Genomic DNA, 17,717 nt, shown 5'->3' with positions numbered 1-17,717 from the left:
TACTTTAACTATCTTTAAATTAGAACTACATTGAAAGTTTTTATGTAAATATATTTAACAGGATATATATGTTAACCAATGATTGCTTTGGAGTTCCTTGTTCAAATTTAGAATTCTGATATCTAATGAATTCATTCACTGAGTCAGGTGTACTCTATTATTTAATAAATATATTTGTTATTACTCTGTTATTTAATAAATATATTTGTTACTATACTCTGATTTAATAAATATATTTGTTATTATAAGCTGTATTTAACAATTACCAATATGACCAAAAGTTTATCACAAACAAAAGTAAGATGTTTCCATCAGAAAATATGTGTCTGAAACTTTGTACATACTTTATGTAATATAATAAAAATTGTCTGTTACAAATGAACACTGAAACAAACACACGAGGGTTGCTCCGAAAGTAATGCCTCCATTTTTTCCCCCAACAAACCACAGCAGATACAAAATATCACAATACACAATTGAATAAAGCACAGTTTCAGCTGCAATACACTATTTTTCTATGTAATCACCGCCTTTCTCTACACATTTTTGCCAGCGATGAACAAGAGCCTCTATGCCATGCTCATAAAAATCGCCATGAACCGATTTAGTCCACTCTTTCACACCTGTGATGACCGCATCATCTGTTGAGAAATGTTGCCCATGCAATGAACCTTTCATTGGCCCAAAAATATGGAAATCTGACGAAATGTGAATGCCCCAACAAAGAAGAAGTTTAAGGTCCAGTCCTCCTCGGGTAAAGTGATGTGTAGTGTGTTCTGGGATAGGAAAGGGGTCATCCTTTTGGATTTCCTGGAGTGTGGAGAAACAATCAACTCTGACCGCTATATTGCAACACTAACAAAGGCTCAAATTTCCAGTCAGACCAGAGAAGAGGAAAATCTTCTTGCACCATGACAATGATAAGGCACACACACAAACTTCAAGACCAAGGAACACATTACATTACAAAATTTGGCTGGACTGTCCTTCCACATCCATCATACAGTCCTCATTTGGCTCCGTCAGATTTCCATCTTTCCGGACCAATGAAAGTTGTATTCTGTGGGCAACATTTCCCAACAGATGATGCAGTCATCACAGCTGTGAAGGAGTGGACCAAATCGGTTGATGGTGACTAATATGCAAAATGATAAAAATACAATTCAACTTTCCAGTTGCCCCTTTTTTTATTTATCTTACTATACATGTAAACATACACATCTATATTTCTTACCAGAAATAACATTTACAAAAATTAAATTAAAACTGATGAATGTACGAAAAATAGAGAACCAAATAATATAATTTCCACATCAACAAAACATTAGAAAAATTGACTATTCATCGCGATATTATTTAACTTATCGAACACTGAACACTATTGTGCTAACTAAAGGTACATTCTCACAGTTGAACACATAATGACTTTGAAGTTAACACATATGTTCTCATAACTGAGCACACAATGAAAACAGTTGCACAAGTTGAACACATACGACTGCCTGAGTGCAGATATTTTCCTGTGTTGAACCAAATGGAAGTAGGCCTTGCGTTATTTAGTAAATATCACCGAAGAAGTCATCTAACTCATCTTCATCCAGAATATCTACCATGAATTCTATATCATCCCCACGTGGAATTTCAAATTCTGAAACAAAGGACAGATCACATAGAATCGGTATTTAAAATTTGACCTTGAAACAGTCACCATTTGGCTTTAATTGCATCCAACTTACTTCAGTGGAACATTGATTTTTACATTTTTCAGGGAACCAAGCTGCAAAAACTTAAAATGCAGGAAAATGTAGAATTGAAGAAAATTTTAGGACATTTTCCTATGTTGGGAGCATCAAGATTGAATGTATTGTTATTTATCTTATATCCTGTGGTTGTTACAAGCATAAAAACACAGGAAATGCAAAGGAATGCAGGAAAATGTAAAATCGGGGTTCCACTGAAAACAATAGTCACCAATTAAATCACACTGTAAAAAAAACACAATTCACATATCATTTCAGGGTCCCTGACTCAATATCCCATGGAGGTACATAGTGGTTCGGATCCCACTTTAAACTGAAGGTCCAGTCCCGATTAGCCTTACTGTGCATAAAGTGGACTTAAAAAGAAACAACTCAATCAATCACACACAATTCAAGAATAATTCCAGTTTTCCAAAGTGGATTTTCCACAAATTCCAGGTATATAATAATACACTGCAACCCAGATTTTGTTTTTCAGGGGACCATATGAAAAAAGAAAACTTCTAACAGAGAAATGTAAAAAATCTGGAAAATGTTTTAGTAGGGATGATCGATATGGAATTTTTGCCAATACTGATATAATATTTACTGATACAGATAATGGATCCAATATAAAATTCCAAATTGTCCTTGAAGATCCTAAATGGTTCATTGATCTCTTACATAGATGTAACAACCACATGACTGCACTGCAAAAGAAGCTACACATTTACTTTAGATTATGTGTGTTTATATTCTTAAAAATTATAACAAATTGGCAGAATATTGTGCTAAATTATAAGTTATTTATAGATATATCTGATTGGTAAAATTATCGGTAATTTTATCAATATACCTATATCGACCGATACCATTAGAGTACCGATTTATGAAGAATAAGTTTGTAATTGTAAGTTTCTTCATCGGACTTTTAGTTTTGGTTGCTATGAGGTTCTTGCTTGATTTCACAAAAGAAAGGTCGAGAGGAATCTTTCCCTTCTTGGTCTCACCAATTCAATTAGTATATCCCATAACATTTGTGACTTGTGTCTGTAGATGTATTTCGAGTCTGAGTATGTGAAATGGCAAATCTAAACTCTGCACCTTAAACTTAATATTTAAAATATGCATAATATTTAGTTAAATTGAAATAGAATTTTTTGATACATCGGAATCACCCAGACCCTTTAAATTGTTGATATACTTATGTGTGTGGATAGTGAGGTTGAAATAGATAAAAATATCTGCTTGTACCCTTGAATTTTTGGAAAGTTCACCTTGAAAACCAGGTATTATCCTTGAATTTTACCATGGTCATAGAGTGGCTACCTTGTAATTATGTGAATAATTTATGCACCATTCTCTCACCCTTGGGATCTCCAGACTATCTCCCCCTTAGCTCCAAACTGAGCAATCTCCACATCTGAGATATTTACAATTACCAAAAAGTAATCAATGTACTTATTCATGCCAATCCCTGCTGAAATATAATATTAACTTATTACCTTCATGGCTTCCAAGTAATAATACAAGCCTTCAATGAAGCTAAAAAAAAGTGCACAAATTCGTTGAATTCAGGGTGGTAGACATCCAATTAATACCAATGTACGAAAGACAAAATGTGATACCTTACATCTGCACTTATACTAAATAAAATTAATTATTTACAAATATTGCATACAAACACACAATATTTCAGTAACAATTCAACATACTGCTCGGTCTTTACGTTGATTCAAGTGCAGTAATGTTTCACAACAGATTGTTTAACCCATGGCTAGTACTGGAAATCACTATGTCCACTAGAAAAATCATCAGTTCATTTTAAGAGCCATTATTTTGAAATTCGAACAAAGTGAGATAGTTGTATTTTTTGATTGGATTCATTTTTTTATATGTTAAAGTAGGTCATGAGAAATGAATATTGTGCAATTTTGAGACCTTGAAAATTTTTCCCTCCCCTGTAGAAAATGTCCAAGTTCAAGGTCAGACTGCTAATTTTTGGAAATCAACAACATCCCAAACTTTTTTTTTGATATACTGTTAATATAAGACTGTTTGCTTATATACATTCAATTGTTTTGATGGGACATTGTTGCTTTCCATTGTTATGCGGCAACAAAGAGGGTCCAAAATGCAGTTTTTCTTGTTTTTGGCCCTTAATATCTTGGTTAAGCAACAGTACCCCAAAGATTTGTTTACTGGGCATTGAAGCTCACTATTAGGGCAAGCTACCTGATATAGCACATTACTGGGATATTGATGCTGTTAGCAAATATAAACCTTTGAATACTTGTAGCGATTTTCGGCATTTTCTATTTATATCCTTTTAATATTTACCGAAAATCATTACATTATCAACCCAGAAGTGTTGTTTTGCGTTATTACGATCATATTACAAAATGAAAGTGAGATAGTTGCTGGATCTCTCAATAGATGGCAGCACGTATCTCATAGATTTAAAATTAATGCATCACACTATCTGCCGATTCAGTCGACACACAGTGCAAACGCAATGATGTTGAAAGACTTCGTTCGCGTACAGCAGCTAGCGTTGCAGTGATTCGCCAGTTTCTTGTAAGCAGCAGGAAGTACAGGGAGGTTATTTCAGTCGTTTACTGTCAGACCGTCGTCCGCCGAGCGGCCCCTTCACGCAACAGGTCTTGACAAATTGACTTACAGGAAGACCGTAAATGAAACCGCTTGTTTTGTAATGTTTCCACTTTTCACAATTACAGTTACAATTACAATTGAAATAAGCATGTACCTTGTCGCAAGGATGCTGGAAAAGGTGTCCTCCCAAATACAAATATTTCTGGCACCTTAGCACCTTATTTCTGACATCTAATCTTAGATTAGACATAGCTACTTTATCCTCAGTTGACAGAAAGGGAAGACAGCATCCCGGCGCATAAAGCAAACCGAAAGCGTAAAATGATATTTAAAAGTAATAATAATGACGATCACTAACCTCCTGCGTTATAAGAGATGTTGAAAATGACCTCCATCAACAGCAATACAACACGTTTCTTACGTTCAAGAGATCCTGTCTCTTGTAATTGCCTGACCACTTTTCTGCAAGAGTTCGTTTTCACGTAATTATCGTACATAAAAACTCTTTGTTCAAGACTATATTTGTTTAGCGGCATAACTAATGAATGAATAACAATTAACACACAATAAAGCACTAGCACCTTAGCTGAATGGTTCGTGGGGCTATCCGTCAATGGTTTGTGGGGCTACCTGTGCATGGTTTTTCGACCCCAAATTTTAACTATGTTTGCCTTGCCTAACCTAACTTAACCTTACCGAGAATGGTCAGTGGGGCTGTCCGTGAATGGTTTTGTGCTAATTGTGATTACAAACTGATAAAAAAATCTTATTTTCGTAGCACTTTAACGGCAAACGTTCATCATCGAAGAAGCGATTTTCGTATCCTGCAATTTTACGATCGATGCACTATTGCTAAACTTACCTGTAATCAAATCAGTCCACACTCCACATGTTCTTCTACATCGTGATTGTCGCTGTCACATGTAAGCACCTTCTTTGGGCAATATACGGAAATCCATAAGTTTATTAAATAGCCCACGGCATCCTCCTGCACACTCCACCTAACAATCTGTACAACATTAACAACTTTTTTACTGTTCTCTTCCGCCATTCTTACACGATCCATGCTCTCAACAGTGTGGCAACGCTGTAGACAGCGTAACTAATTGCGAACATCGTCAATTGTTCATATCAACAAATATGGCTACCGTACTTGTATACTGAGAATCATTGCGAGAATTGATAAGCTTATTTTAGAACTACTACACGTTAATGAACAATTTTTTCACCTCACCCCAACATGTTAACTTGAGATAAATCATCACGACTAATTATTTCGTGAGTATAAGATGTAGCATAGAAATTACAGAAGGGTCCGGTATTGTAAATTCTTGCCTTAATGAATAATAGGGGTGGGATGGGAATTTTTTTAAATCCCGACATTCGGGACGAAAAAATTTGCAATTTCCCGACCAAGTCCCAAGTCGGAAAATTTTCGAAATTTCCCGAAGCTCTGTAAATCTCGAATTCTACATGTTATTTTCACTTTAAGTGATTGTTTTTGCATTTCTAGAATAAAAACTTACAATTTCCGATAAGTTCCAGAAACTTACAATGCAGAAAAAGTCTAGAATTAACGACTTTTTAAAGTGACCAATCGGTATTTCCTGACTGCTTGGGATCCCGAAAAGTCGGGAAGTCATTTCCTGAAGTCGGGATCGGGATGGGAAATTTTTTTCCTGATCCCGGTCCTGACTTTTCGCGATCCCGCACATCCCTAATGAATAACGTTGAGTCGTTTACTGTTGATTATGTTAATTGAAGTCATACATGCCGCTGCTGTAAAGAGATAGATGTTCGTTGGTGATGCTGTATTTCCTGCAGTCTTGAACAATTCGGGTCCCATTTTATTTCTCTTTTTTTGTTTTTGTATCACTTAACATTGAAAATATTCTTTCCTTTCCACGTTAGAATGTGGCAATGTTAGCACTATTTTTGCAAGAGTGGAAATGTTTTCAAAAAAGAACTTGCCTTGAAAGTTCTTGGTAACCGATAACATGTTCCAAAATTCTGATGGAGATTTGTTGCTTAGTTCTTTCTTCTCCTCGTCGCTAAAGTATCCAGATAAACTAATCCTTCATTCCAAACTGAGCACGAAGGAAGTGCAACTGACTGGCGAGTAAGCTTTGCACCTTTGCACAATAAAATGTTATTTTCCAAGATTGAAAAGAGTCCCTACGTTTTCCCTTATTTGGTAAAATCTGTCCCTACGCGGGCGAAATATAGTGAAAAGTCCCTATGCGTAAGGACATGTCGCTACGGTTGGCATCACTGCCGACAGGTGTCACGTTCGTTCAGTATGAAGCACCCTCTTGCGGCTGACAACTCCCCCGACCCCCGATAAGCTACCGGCGCTCTCGCGACAACTGAGGATAAAGTAACGATGTCTAGTCTAAGATTAGATGTCAGAAATATTTGTATTTGGGAGGACACCTTTTCCAGCATCCTTGCGACAAGGTACGTGTTTATTTCAATTGTAATTGTAACTGTAATTGTGAAAAGTGGAAACATTACAAGCAAGCAGTTTCTGTTACGGACTTCCTGTAAGTCAATTTGCCGGGACCTGTTGCATGAAGGGGCCGCTCGGCAGCCGACTGTCTGATGGTAAACAACTGAAATAACCTCCCTGTATTATGTATGTATCGAGTTGGGCAAGAACATTTTTGACTGCAAAATTGTGATACAGTTCTTAACAGTGAATAACGTTAGGATGGGTTATAAGTTGCACGATACTCATTGTAATTAAAAAGGGGAGAAAAGATTAATTCATCATCCAAGTTCCAGAGTTGTGGAAACTGAAGAAACTACAACCTCGTGGTAATTCTTGATGGTATGAGAATAGGTCCGTTTCTACAATTTACATGTCCAGGCCATGATGAAAGACTACAAGAATTCGGAAAATGGAAAGAAGCTACAAAAATAAGGTATGAAAGTGCTTATCGTTAGTAGTGCCGCTAGTGACGTGGTGAACGCTGCATAAAAGTTAAATACCACGCTTTTTACTTGTGCATTGTTCACATTTGTGTACCTTTCCTAAAAGTGGATCTACTAATGCATAAAAAGAACGTAATGTTCTTTGGATTGTGAATTACGCTAGTACATTGATACACAGTATTTAGTTACGTACTTTCTGCTCACCAAAATTGCCCGGTTCATCTCTGAACTATAAGTACGAATTTTGCGTGTGATAAAAGTTCTTTAACTGTTGCAATAATTTTGACTAAATCAAAGCAACTAAACTAATGTTATAACAATCTGCTAGTTTTAAAGGTAGCTAATGAAAAGAGATAATGCTGATTGTTTCTTGTAATTAAGAGTGCACTGCAATAGTAAATTGAGCGTAGATCGCCATATAGGTTATTTACTGGCCAAAACTTATTCACAAAATTGTAAATAATAATTTAATGGAACTTCATGCTTAAAAATCATTATAACGTTGTATAAATGAATTACATTAGCAAAGACAGAATACATATTTGTAAATTAAAATAATCAAATCTAGAAATTGTAATCAAACAAGAGGACATTGAAATGCGCAAAAAACTTGCATACTGTTGAAGATATATATATATATATATATTGTTGTTAAAACCAAAGAGTAGTTTTTTTCAAATTCTGCAATTTATAAAACATTTGAGTCCTGTTATTTTCATGTGTAAAATTGTTAAGTGATTGTGGCAAAATTGAAACACGAAACTACAATTGAATAAATTGGTTAATTTGTTGAAAATAAATTGTCCCGTATTGTTATTTCAACATGAATGTTAGCTTCACCATTGATAAGTGGTATTGGTACAAAAGTAGAATTACTAGTGGTGGTGGTAATTGTACAAGTGATTTAAACTTATGTTTGCAGGCTGCCTTCGATTACACTGAGGAACAATGAAATTTGCCGCGACCAGAAAACAACATATTTCTATGTTTTTTGACTTGCTGAACACGAAAATTATGTCCTTTTTTCCTCCACCACGTCTAGTTTTTGAAATAACACAAAATTGAAGTAAATGTGACAAAGCTTTTATTTCGCCATATGATATACAGGGATTCTACAAGAGAACATGTTTTTCCTGCGTAATATGAAGAAAGCATTGTATCGACAACAAAAAAGGGCAAATATTGTTCATTTTTGACCAGATAAGAAAAAGAGTAGAGAAAAGTCTGTTAAAGAGGCAAGGTGGCTTATTGTACTGTGTCTTTATCAGTTGCGTTATGTTCGCTGGAAGTGTAGGTTGTGTGCTTCATTGCGATTGTTTTGTGTGGTATTTGAAAATAGTGCAGTGATGCCTTGTAACTGTGTAAATTCACCCAATCTGTTTTGCTATGTGTGTAGTAAGTTCATGACAAAATTCCAACAAAACTCAAATTACACCAATAGTGAAGAAAGCTTACTTTACTTTACTTAGTCGATCCTCTTCTACCGTCAGGTGTAGAGGTTTTGCAAAGAGCTCTCCATCCTTCTCGGTCCCTGGCTAACATTTTTGCCCTGTTGGTGTCCAATCCTCTTCTCCTCAAAACTTCTTCCATCCAGCCGCCCCAGGTCTGCCTTGGTCTTCCCTTTGGTCTCTTTCCATCTACTTTAGCTTGCCATATCTTTTTAGGTATCCTTTCTTCACTCATTCTGTGAACATGACCAAACCACCTCAACTGCGACGCTTCTATTTGTTGTTGTAAAGGTTGGGTCTTAAGGCTCATTCGAATTGTCTGATTCCTTACTCTATCTCGTTTTGTTTTTCCTTCTATTCTTCTTAGGTATCTCATTTCAGTTGCTTGAAGTTTGCTAGAATAATTAGTTGTTAGTGGCCATGATTCACACCCGTAAATTAGTGTAGGTGCATACGTTGTTTCGTAAACTGTCAACTTTGTTTTCTTCGTAATTTCCTTACGAACTATATTTCGGATGCAAAATCGGAGACCAAGATAAAGGGTGGGCTCCTCATGTCTGTTGCAGTAGATGCTCGCGATATTTACGATGGTGGTTAGTTACGCTGTTCCCATGGTATGGCGCGAACCTCGAGATCACGTTACTGATTGTTACTTTTGTTTAACTAATGTTATGGGATTCTGAAGAAAATCCAAAAATATCCTACAGTATCGAAATTTACTTTCTGCGATAAGACCAGTGCAACATGATGAGACATTACCTGTTCCAAAGCTGCCATTGGAATGGTCTTTGGAAGAGGTAACAGAAACTTTCTCAGAAACTTCTCTCGGACATGATCCTGACTTTCAAGAGTCACAGAAGACACCACATGTTATCACCCAGCCAGAATTACTATATGATTTAGTACGTGATTTGAACCTTACAAAGAAAGAAGCGGAACTGCTCGGTTCAAGACTGCAAGGGTGGAGCCTGCTGGAACCAGGGACAAGTATTACATTCAGAAAACGTCAACTAAAATGTTCTTCCTTTTTTTCTATGAATGGGTCCCTGGTATACTTACTGCAACAATGTCAATGGATTAATGCAAGAGTTGGGAGAAAAGTATAAATCAGACGAATGGAGGTTGTTCATAGATGCCTCAAAAACCAGCTTGAAGGCGGTCCTCCTGCATAATGGAAATGAGAAACCTTCAGTGTCAGTTGTTCATGCGAGTGAAATGAAGGAAACATATGACAACATTGCTTTGATTCTCACAAGTGTTAGCTACGACAAACACCAGTAGAAAATCTGTGCTGATCTGAAGGTACTGGAAATTCTTTTGGGGATGCAATCAGGTTTCATGAAATTCTGTTGTTTCCTCTGTCTATGGGACATCAGAGCAAAGGACATGCATTACAAAACTAAACACTGGCCTCCTAGAGAGTGATACACACCTGGTGAAAAAAGTGTCTCTCACAAATCTCAAATCTCTTGTCGAAGCCAACAATGTGTTACTCCCCCCCCCCCCCCCCCACTGCACATCAAGTTGGGGTTAATGAAGAACTTTGTGAAGACCATGAACAAAGAAGGAACAAAAAGTACTTATGAAGCAAATTTCCTGGTGTAAGCAATGCTAAAATAAAAGAAGGGATTTTTTGTTGGCCCTCAAATCCGAGAGGTAATGAACGATCCCAATTTTAAAGAACTGTTAAGTGAATGTGAGAGAGCAGCATGGGGTGCGTTCAAAAGTGTGTGTCGCAATTTCCTTGACAACCATAGGGCTCACAATTACTCTGAACTTGTAGAACGTATGCTGGCAACATACAAAGAAATAAGATGCAATATGGCTCTCAAGATACACTTTCTCTGTTCCCATTTAGACTTTTTCCCCTCTAATCTGGGTGCAGTGAGTGACAAGCAGGGCGAGCTTTTTCACCAACAAATCCCAGAAATGAAAAACCTTATAAAAGGGAGATGGTCTCCCAATTTACTAGCAGATTACTGCTGGAACACAGTCTCAGATGTTCAACACGCCTGCTACAAGCGGAAATCATACAGAAATACGTTTTGAACGTGTGTTACTTTTACTGTTTACTTTTTTGTTTATTATTTGACTGCAACTTCAAATTTTAGTGCATGTCATAACTACATCATTTACATTCATATTTGGTATTCTATGAACCCAATGTATTAGTATTTCACATTATCACATTAAGGTTTGGAGAAAAAGGCTATACTTTTATCCTTCTTTTAATGTGCGGTGAAATTTTTCAAAATGGTTTCCTCCAGAAATAGTACGTGATAGAGCATTTTAGTTATGATTTTTGAAATCAGCGCACCCGATTTATTAAAGATCACCTATTTTCATCCAGCGGCAAAACAAAAAGTTTTAATTTGTTCCTCAGTGTTATCTCACATTCTGGAAAACGTAGCATGATAGTTGTTTTCAAGACAAAATATGTTTTTGACCCACCCCTTTTTTGTATTTTTGACGCATCATATCTTGATAGGTCCCAGCATATACATTTAACGCTTTTCCTAACTGGTTATATAATAACTTTGAGGTGCTGTGAACTGCACTGCAAATACCTCATAATCTTTACAATTTTGTACGTTCTAATATTTTGATACAATCCTGGCCTTGTTTCGATTTCTTAATTTTTTGGTAGCAATCGTTTGTAAGTAAATCAAATTAGAACGTTACATACTGAAAAATTGCGAAATCCGTATCTTTAGAATTAGGCCTATCTCAAAACAGCATCAAGGTAAAAATACACTAAGTATGCCAACTTGTAGGTGAATATACAGCCCCTGGCCATATTATTAGACGCACCGCAATTTTTTTTAAAAATAAGAGTTTTGAAGGGGAAACTTGTAAAAAATTGACCATTAGTTATCTGAAAAGTTTTCTGTGCATTATTTGAACTCTGGCAAATATGAGTAATATGTACAAATGCACTTTCTTGCACAACATTGATAACAATAATAATAATAGTAATAATAATACAAAGTAATGTAATTCGAGACAGTGGACACTTTCAACAATTCTCTTACTTTTCAAACTAAAAATGTTGCAATAGGGTTCTTTGTGGCTGAATTTTTGATTATTGTAATGATCAATATGAAAAGAGGAGGTACTGTTGTTGTTGTTACAAACAATACAATACCGCCAACACCAAATGTCATTGTTGTTAAACCAACATGCCGCAGTTCAATTCAAGCTGAGTTGAGAGGAAGACGTCTTGCGAATAAGTGAATCGTATTTGTATTAAATTTTGCAGTGATGTTGTGCTTGTACACTGTCAGTATATTTTTTAAAATTTAATTATTAACATTAAGGAGTCATGGAAAAAAAAAAGTGACTTGACACCGAGAAAGATTGCTGAAATTAAGACAGTAATGGCATGTTCTCTAATCGAGAGATTTTTCGAACATCTGATGTGTGTGAAGCATCTGTGAGGTGAATAGAGAAGAATATTGAATATGGTGGAGAGTGTGAGCCACAGAGGAAAGACAGATGTGGGCGTAAAACAATTTTTACTCCAAGATCCTTACACTGTTTGAAGAACATTTGCCTCATGAATAGATTTGCGAGTACAAAGGAACTTAAATATAAACTTAAAAAGAGTGGTGTTCGTGCATCTGAAAGAGCAGTAAGGCTTAGGCTTTCTGATATGAAAATCAAGGCACTCAGACCTGCTACAAAAGCAAAATTAACCCCTGCTATGATTCGCAAACGTTTTCAGTGGTCAAAAGCTCACAAAGAAAAAGATTTGAACTTTTGTAGATATATTTGCTTTAGTGACGAGTGCACGTTTGAAATCTTGGGGAATAAATCTCTGTTTGTGAGAAGACGTCCAGGTGAAAAAAAAAAATCCTGCTTGTGTTGTGCAGACTGTCAAACATCCAATAAAAGTTACGATTTGGTCAGTCATTAGTGGCAAGGGTACAGGACATCTGTATTTGGTTCAAGGAACAATGAGGCAAGAACAGTATAGGGGAGTGCTTAGGAGAAAATTGCTACCTCAAGTAAGAGAGTGGTTACCAATACAGCTTGTATTCATGCAGGATGGAGCATCATGCCATACCGCAAAGTGAATAAAACAGTTTCTACAGAGTGAAAATATTCCTCTCTTGCCCTGGCCAGGAAACTCTCCAGATATGAACACAATTGAAAATGTTTGGTACCTAGTGAAAAAAGAAGTGGCAAAGCAAACAATTACGACAAGAATTGGCCTAATTAAGAAAAAATTCAAGTGTGGAATCACCATCCTCATATGAAGGAGACAGTACAAGCATGCATTGATAGTATGCCAAGACGAATCCAAGTACTGATAAAGGCCAAGGGTGGCTCAACCAAATGTTAAAATTGACTTTCAGTCATATGTATTGTATAGCTAATATTCAAGAAACACAGTAAGAAATTATATTTGTAATTATTAATGTGTCAAGTAATTGTTGTTTTTTGTTAAGGTTCACGTGTAATCAATGTAATATTTCATGTAATAATATAAAGAATAAAAAAATGGAGAATAACAAAAAATTTAGATGAGATAATAACATTTCCTTAAAATTTTGCATAAAATTTGGAGGTGCGTCTAATAATTTGGCCAGGGGCTGTATGTACTAACACCAGGAAATTAAAAAACTTTGGGGCCTCCTCCCATTTTCGAGAAAATAATTTTTTAAATATTAGGAAATGTCAATGTAAATTATCACACTTCCTCCCCTATTAGAAAGTGGAACAGACCATTCCCCTACTTTTCTTTGTTCCAAATGGAACAGCCCATGTCTTGACAGTTGTGGGACAGTTTTTGTTTTTCTTTCTTTGATGGATAGCATAGTGGTAACATCACATATTTGCAATCAAGGGGTCCCGGGTTTGATGCAAGGTTGAGGTACAAGTTGTTCGGATCCCATTTTAAACTGAAAGGACCCAGTCCTGATTAGCTTTCCTATGAATAAAGTGGGCTTAAAAACAAAGCTCTATATATGCAGTGGCGTACCAAGGACTTTCAAAAGGGGGAGAGAGGCTATACATTTTTAGTAGGCAGCCATCTATTTGCCACCTTTTCCTGCCTTTGACATTCTTTTTACTGGGCCAAAGGGAGGTTATTATCCCCACCCCTTTATGCACGCCACTGTCTATACTGCAATAAAAGTATGTTTGTAAACGATACTGTATTATTGTACCAAATAAAACATAACTTTCTTGTTTTACATAACTTGAGATTCCCAAAATAAACCAATTTCAATTCACGATGCCAGGGGTCCAGGGTTCGAATCCCGGTCTGGGGATTATTGATTGTTCTTTGTGAGTGTCACTTCATCGATTTCATAATATCATCTCTCATCCTCTTTGCCATGATTAGTAAAAAGCGTATTATGCCGAAGGCATGACTCGAATCCGGGACCCCAAGCGCCATAGTCCAATAGTCTAATCATTTCATAAAAAGGGACCGAGTATGAAAGAAGCTGGAAAGAGCTTCTTTCAAGCAAATGCCACCTGCGATCTTCAGCGGATGTAAAGATCCGCTGATACAAATTCTTCCGGAATCACAGGAAAGATACTGCAAACACAGCTCTACGCTGAAAGCACAGTTATTGAGAGACGCGGTCTGTCAACAGCCAAAGTTCGAATTTAATTTAAATAGCTCGGGAGAATATTTCTACAACCAGTTGGTATCTAAAATCTATTGCGTGCACAGTCGGTGCCTTGGAATTATACAAGTTGTTGAGCTACGAAAGTTATGGCGTGAAGAGTTGTTGCCTCCGACAAAGTTGGATTACCGAATGTTACAAAAGGAGTTACAGCGAGGAGTAGTACACTATCAGAAAGGAGCTTTATTTCAGGAGAGGTCATCAGAGTTTCATCAACGAACCAGCGAGTCGATCGTCACTTCGAGATCTACAGGTAACAACGAATGTTCCTAAAATCCTTGTCTATCATTCTCTCGCACCCCTGCCAGACCAGTCAATTGTAGTGTTTAAAGTTAATCGTGAGTGTAGTTCTTATTTCACGGGGCTAGCCCCCTTGCTTGGTTAAGTGTAGACGTAGCTCTTTAGAGCTATACCCCTCTTACGATACAACTCTCGCACCCAATTAACTTCGAATATCAGGTTTCACATAGCCTATCAACGATCCCGAAAGATAAACAAACAAACGTACGTGGTGGAGGTTGCACACTTTTTTCTTTCATTCATTTCCACCCGCGAAATGTATAACCAATTTTTCGTGGTTATTTTTGCCCCCTGAGATTTAACACGTTCCCTCCGTTTGCGACCTAACTTAACCTTCTATTATTTTTACCGCTCCCAGTTAACTTCAGTATTAATTTTGCATTTTTGCGTCTTTTTCAAACCTGCATTTTTTTTATTGGTTTTCAACTCGCGTTCATTTTGATGACACGGTCCCCTAGCGAAGTGTCGCCACCTGTTCGATGCCAGACTTAATGTGTAATTGCGCCCGTACGCTCCCCACTGTAACTCCTAGTACTTCGGTTTGTGCCCCCAGCCCGTCCGCAATGGCTTTTGCCAGTTTTTTGACACCCCCCCCACCTTATGCTCGAAGGCCTCCAGTTCAATGGAATGGTCAGGGAGGATGTCAAGTGCTTTCTTGACCGTGTAGACAGCTTTGCAACGCTTAATGAATGGACTGACGTCAAAAAGTTGTGAATGGTTTCTGCTTTTCTGGCAGGTACAGCACTTCAATGGTTCGAAGGCTGGAAAGCTGTACAGGTAGACAAAGCAGTGACCTACGATTATTTTAAGACCCAGTGGCTCAACGAGTTTACAGACTCGGCCGATAAATTGCAGCTGAAAGAGAAAATCAAATGTCGCCTCCACACGGATGTCGAATCTGTCACAGAGTATATTCGCGACAAGCAACTAATGTTGCACCATCTCGATCCCAACATGCCCATGGCCAAAGTTATCAAACACTTGACCAGGGGCCTCCAACCTGAATTTATGCGCGAGACGTACAGGCGAGACTAGGCTTTTGTCCCGGACTTTTTACGGGATTTAAAAGAAGTCGAGAAGCTTCAGTTCCTTATAAGAAAACATAAGGCTCAGGAGCTTTTGTCCGACGTTAATAAAGATTCCCTATTGCGCCAGATGGGCGACCTTCATGCGCAGTCTCCCAGGAATCTCGCGTTTCAAGACAGCGCGGCGCCAGCTCAGGACACCCCGGACCTTGAACAGAAAGTCGCAGCTCTTCAAGCTGAGCTTGCCTCGCTCAAGCATAAATACGAAGGGAACTCGAACCAGAGACCTCCATCTAATGAGACCGGTCTCGCAGAACAGTTAAAGAACTTGTCTCGGAGGATGGATGCACTTTCCAATGCTTCTCCCAGCCAGCAGCCGCCTGATGTAAGGAGGCGCCCATAACTCCCGCGCCCAGTCCTCTAAAGGTTATTTTTATAACCAAAGCCAGTTTCGCCTGCAGTTCAACGATTGTAACAGGTCTTCCCGACATGACCGAAGCCAGCAGTGGCCACGCGGAAATTCACGTTTCCAGTCCCCACGTTTTCAATCATCATCGCCGCGAGTGGAGCAAGGGGAACGCTGAGACGGAATTCTGTGTTCTCGAGGTTCTTACCCCCATCGCACAGCCGATGTTTGCCAAGTCAGGAAAAATAATTTAAAACTGCCACTAGCGACCGGGGGAAGAGACGTGCCAACACCCCCAGATGTTAATTGTCTATCTGTTCAGATGTTCCCAAATGCAGAGTTGGTATCTATTAGCATATTGCAGGCAGGTAAACCATATAATTTCATTCTTGATACGGGTTCTATGATTTCGGTAATTGGTGCCAAGGACGTTCCAGCCAGTGTACCACGTTTTCAGATTACCGGAATTATCTCAATCTGTTCAGTGGACACACGATAATAAAATAAATATCAACAGTATGAAAAATATCACAGATTAATTAGCCCAAAAATGGTAGAAAAGCAATTGTAAATAAAAAAAATCAACCAGTCTTCACCTTGTACCACTTGCATGATAAGCATGAATGTAAACATACGATTTTCAGGCTCCACATTGGTCAAATGCCTGACGCCACAGTGCACATAAAAGTAGTGCACGATCGCCGGGATAAAAATTATGTGATGTTACTGAAACTTGTACATAGTTGGTGCCAACATTCCAGGAATTATCAAACACATGTGTCATTTCAAATTTGTCAGATTGCCTAATTTTGACATTAGTGTTGATGCATCACTGTTTATGTTCATATGGCACCAAACTGCCAACAAGTAGCCTATTTTTTTTTTTTTTTTTACTATGTCCATTGTTCTTTCTCAAATGAAAAATGAGCAGATGGATTTTGGAAATTTATTGGAAAGATGTTACTGAAAATTCAACACAGACAAATTATGCCCATGAGCACCATGTCTCTGCATATAACAGGGTTACAAAAATCATGTGACAAAGAGGTGTAAAAACATTTTCATTCTGTTCACCAAATTATGAAGTAATGAGCATAGGTATGGGCCAAAGTGTCGGAAACAGGGTTCAGACTAAACCAGCTCTTCTGGTAGAAAAGGGACATACTGAGTTATCTTCCACAAGTCCACAGCATAAAGAGCAATCATATTTTTTTAAATTTAAAAAATAAAAATGTACATACATTTTCTTGAGATTTAATGTACACATTTTGCTTTTTTTAAAAAAATATGTGTATTTGTATTGAATTGAGTGAGAAATAAGCACCATACACAAGAATCAGTGAACAGATTAATTTCTGTTATCATTTCAGTATTGTAAAGTTCATTCCTTTAAAAAATCAATTTTCAATTTAAGCCATAAGATTTTTTTAGAAATAAAAAACATTCTTGCCTTAGGCAAAAGGTAAAGTGTGTATTGCACTGTTCAATGTAAGCATATGGACGGTGTGGAGAGAAGTCCCAACACATTTTAAATCTCGGCAATACTGGAGGTGAGGTGTGATCAACACCTTGCTCCAACTGCCTCTCCCTCTGTCCCCATGCTAGTACCCATA

The 17,717-nt window shown here is 37.5% G+C and overlaps 1 protein-coding gene across 1 annotated transcript in view; it reads right to left on the bottom strand.

Moving 5' to 3' along the window:
- Nucleotides 1–1,088: 1,088 nt before the first annotated feature.
- LOC145985820 (uncharacterized) overlaps nt 1,089–17,717 on the bottom strand; it is a 51,702-nt gene continuing 35,073 nt past the window's right edge. The window contains exon 10 of the mRNA XM_083119911.1: nt 1,089–1,648. Within this exon, the coding sequence (XP_082976037.1) occupies nt 1,557–1,648 (92 nt within the window). The 3' untranslated portion in view covers nt 1,089–1,556. The remainder of the gene's footprint in view (nt 1,649–17,717) is intronic.

Source organism: Lepisma saccharinum, chromosome 3 (assembly GCF_977018435.1).
Source record: "Lepisma saccharinum chromosome 3, izLepSacc3.1, whole genome shotgun sequence".
NCBI classification, from domain to species: Eukaryota; Metazoa; Arthropoda; class Insecta; order Zygentoma; family Lepismatidae; genus Lepisma; species Lepisma saccharinum.
The sequence above is the reverse complement of the archived record's forward strand: the minus strand, read 5'-3'. Positions and strand labels throughout refer to the sequence as shown.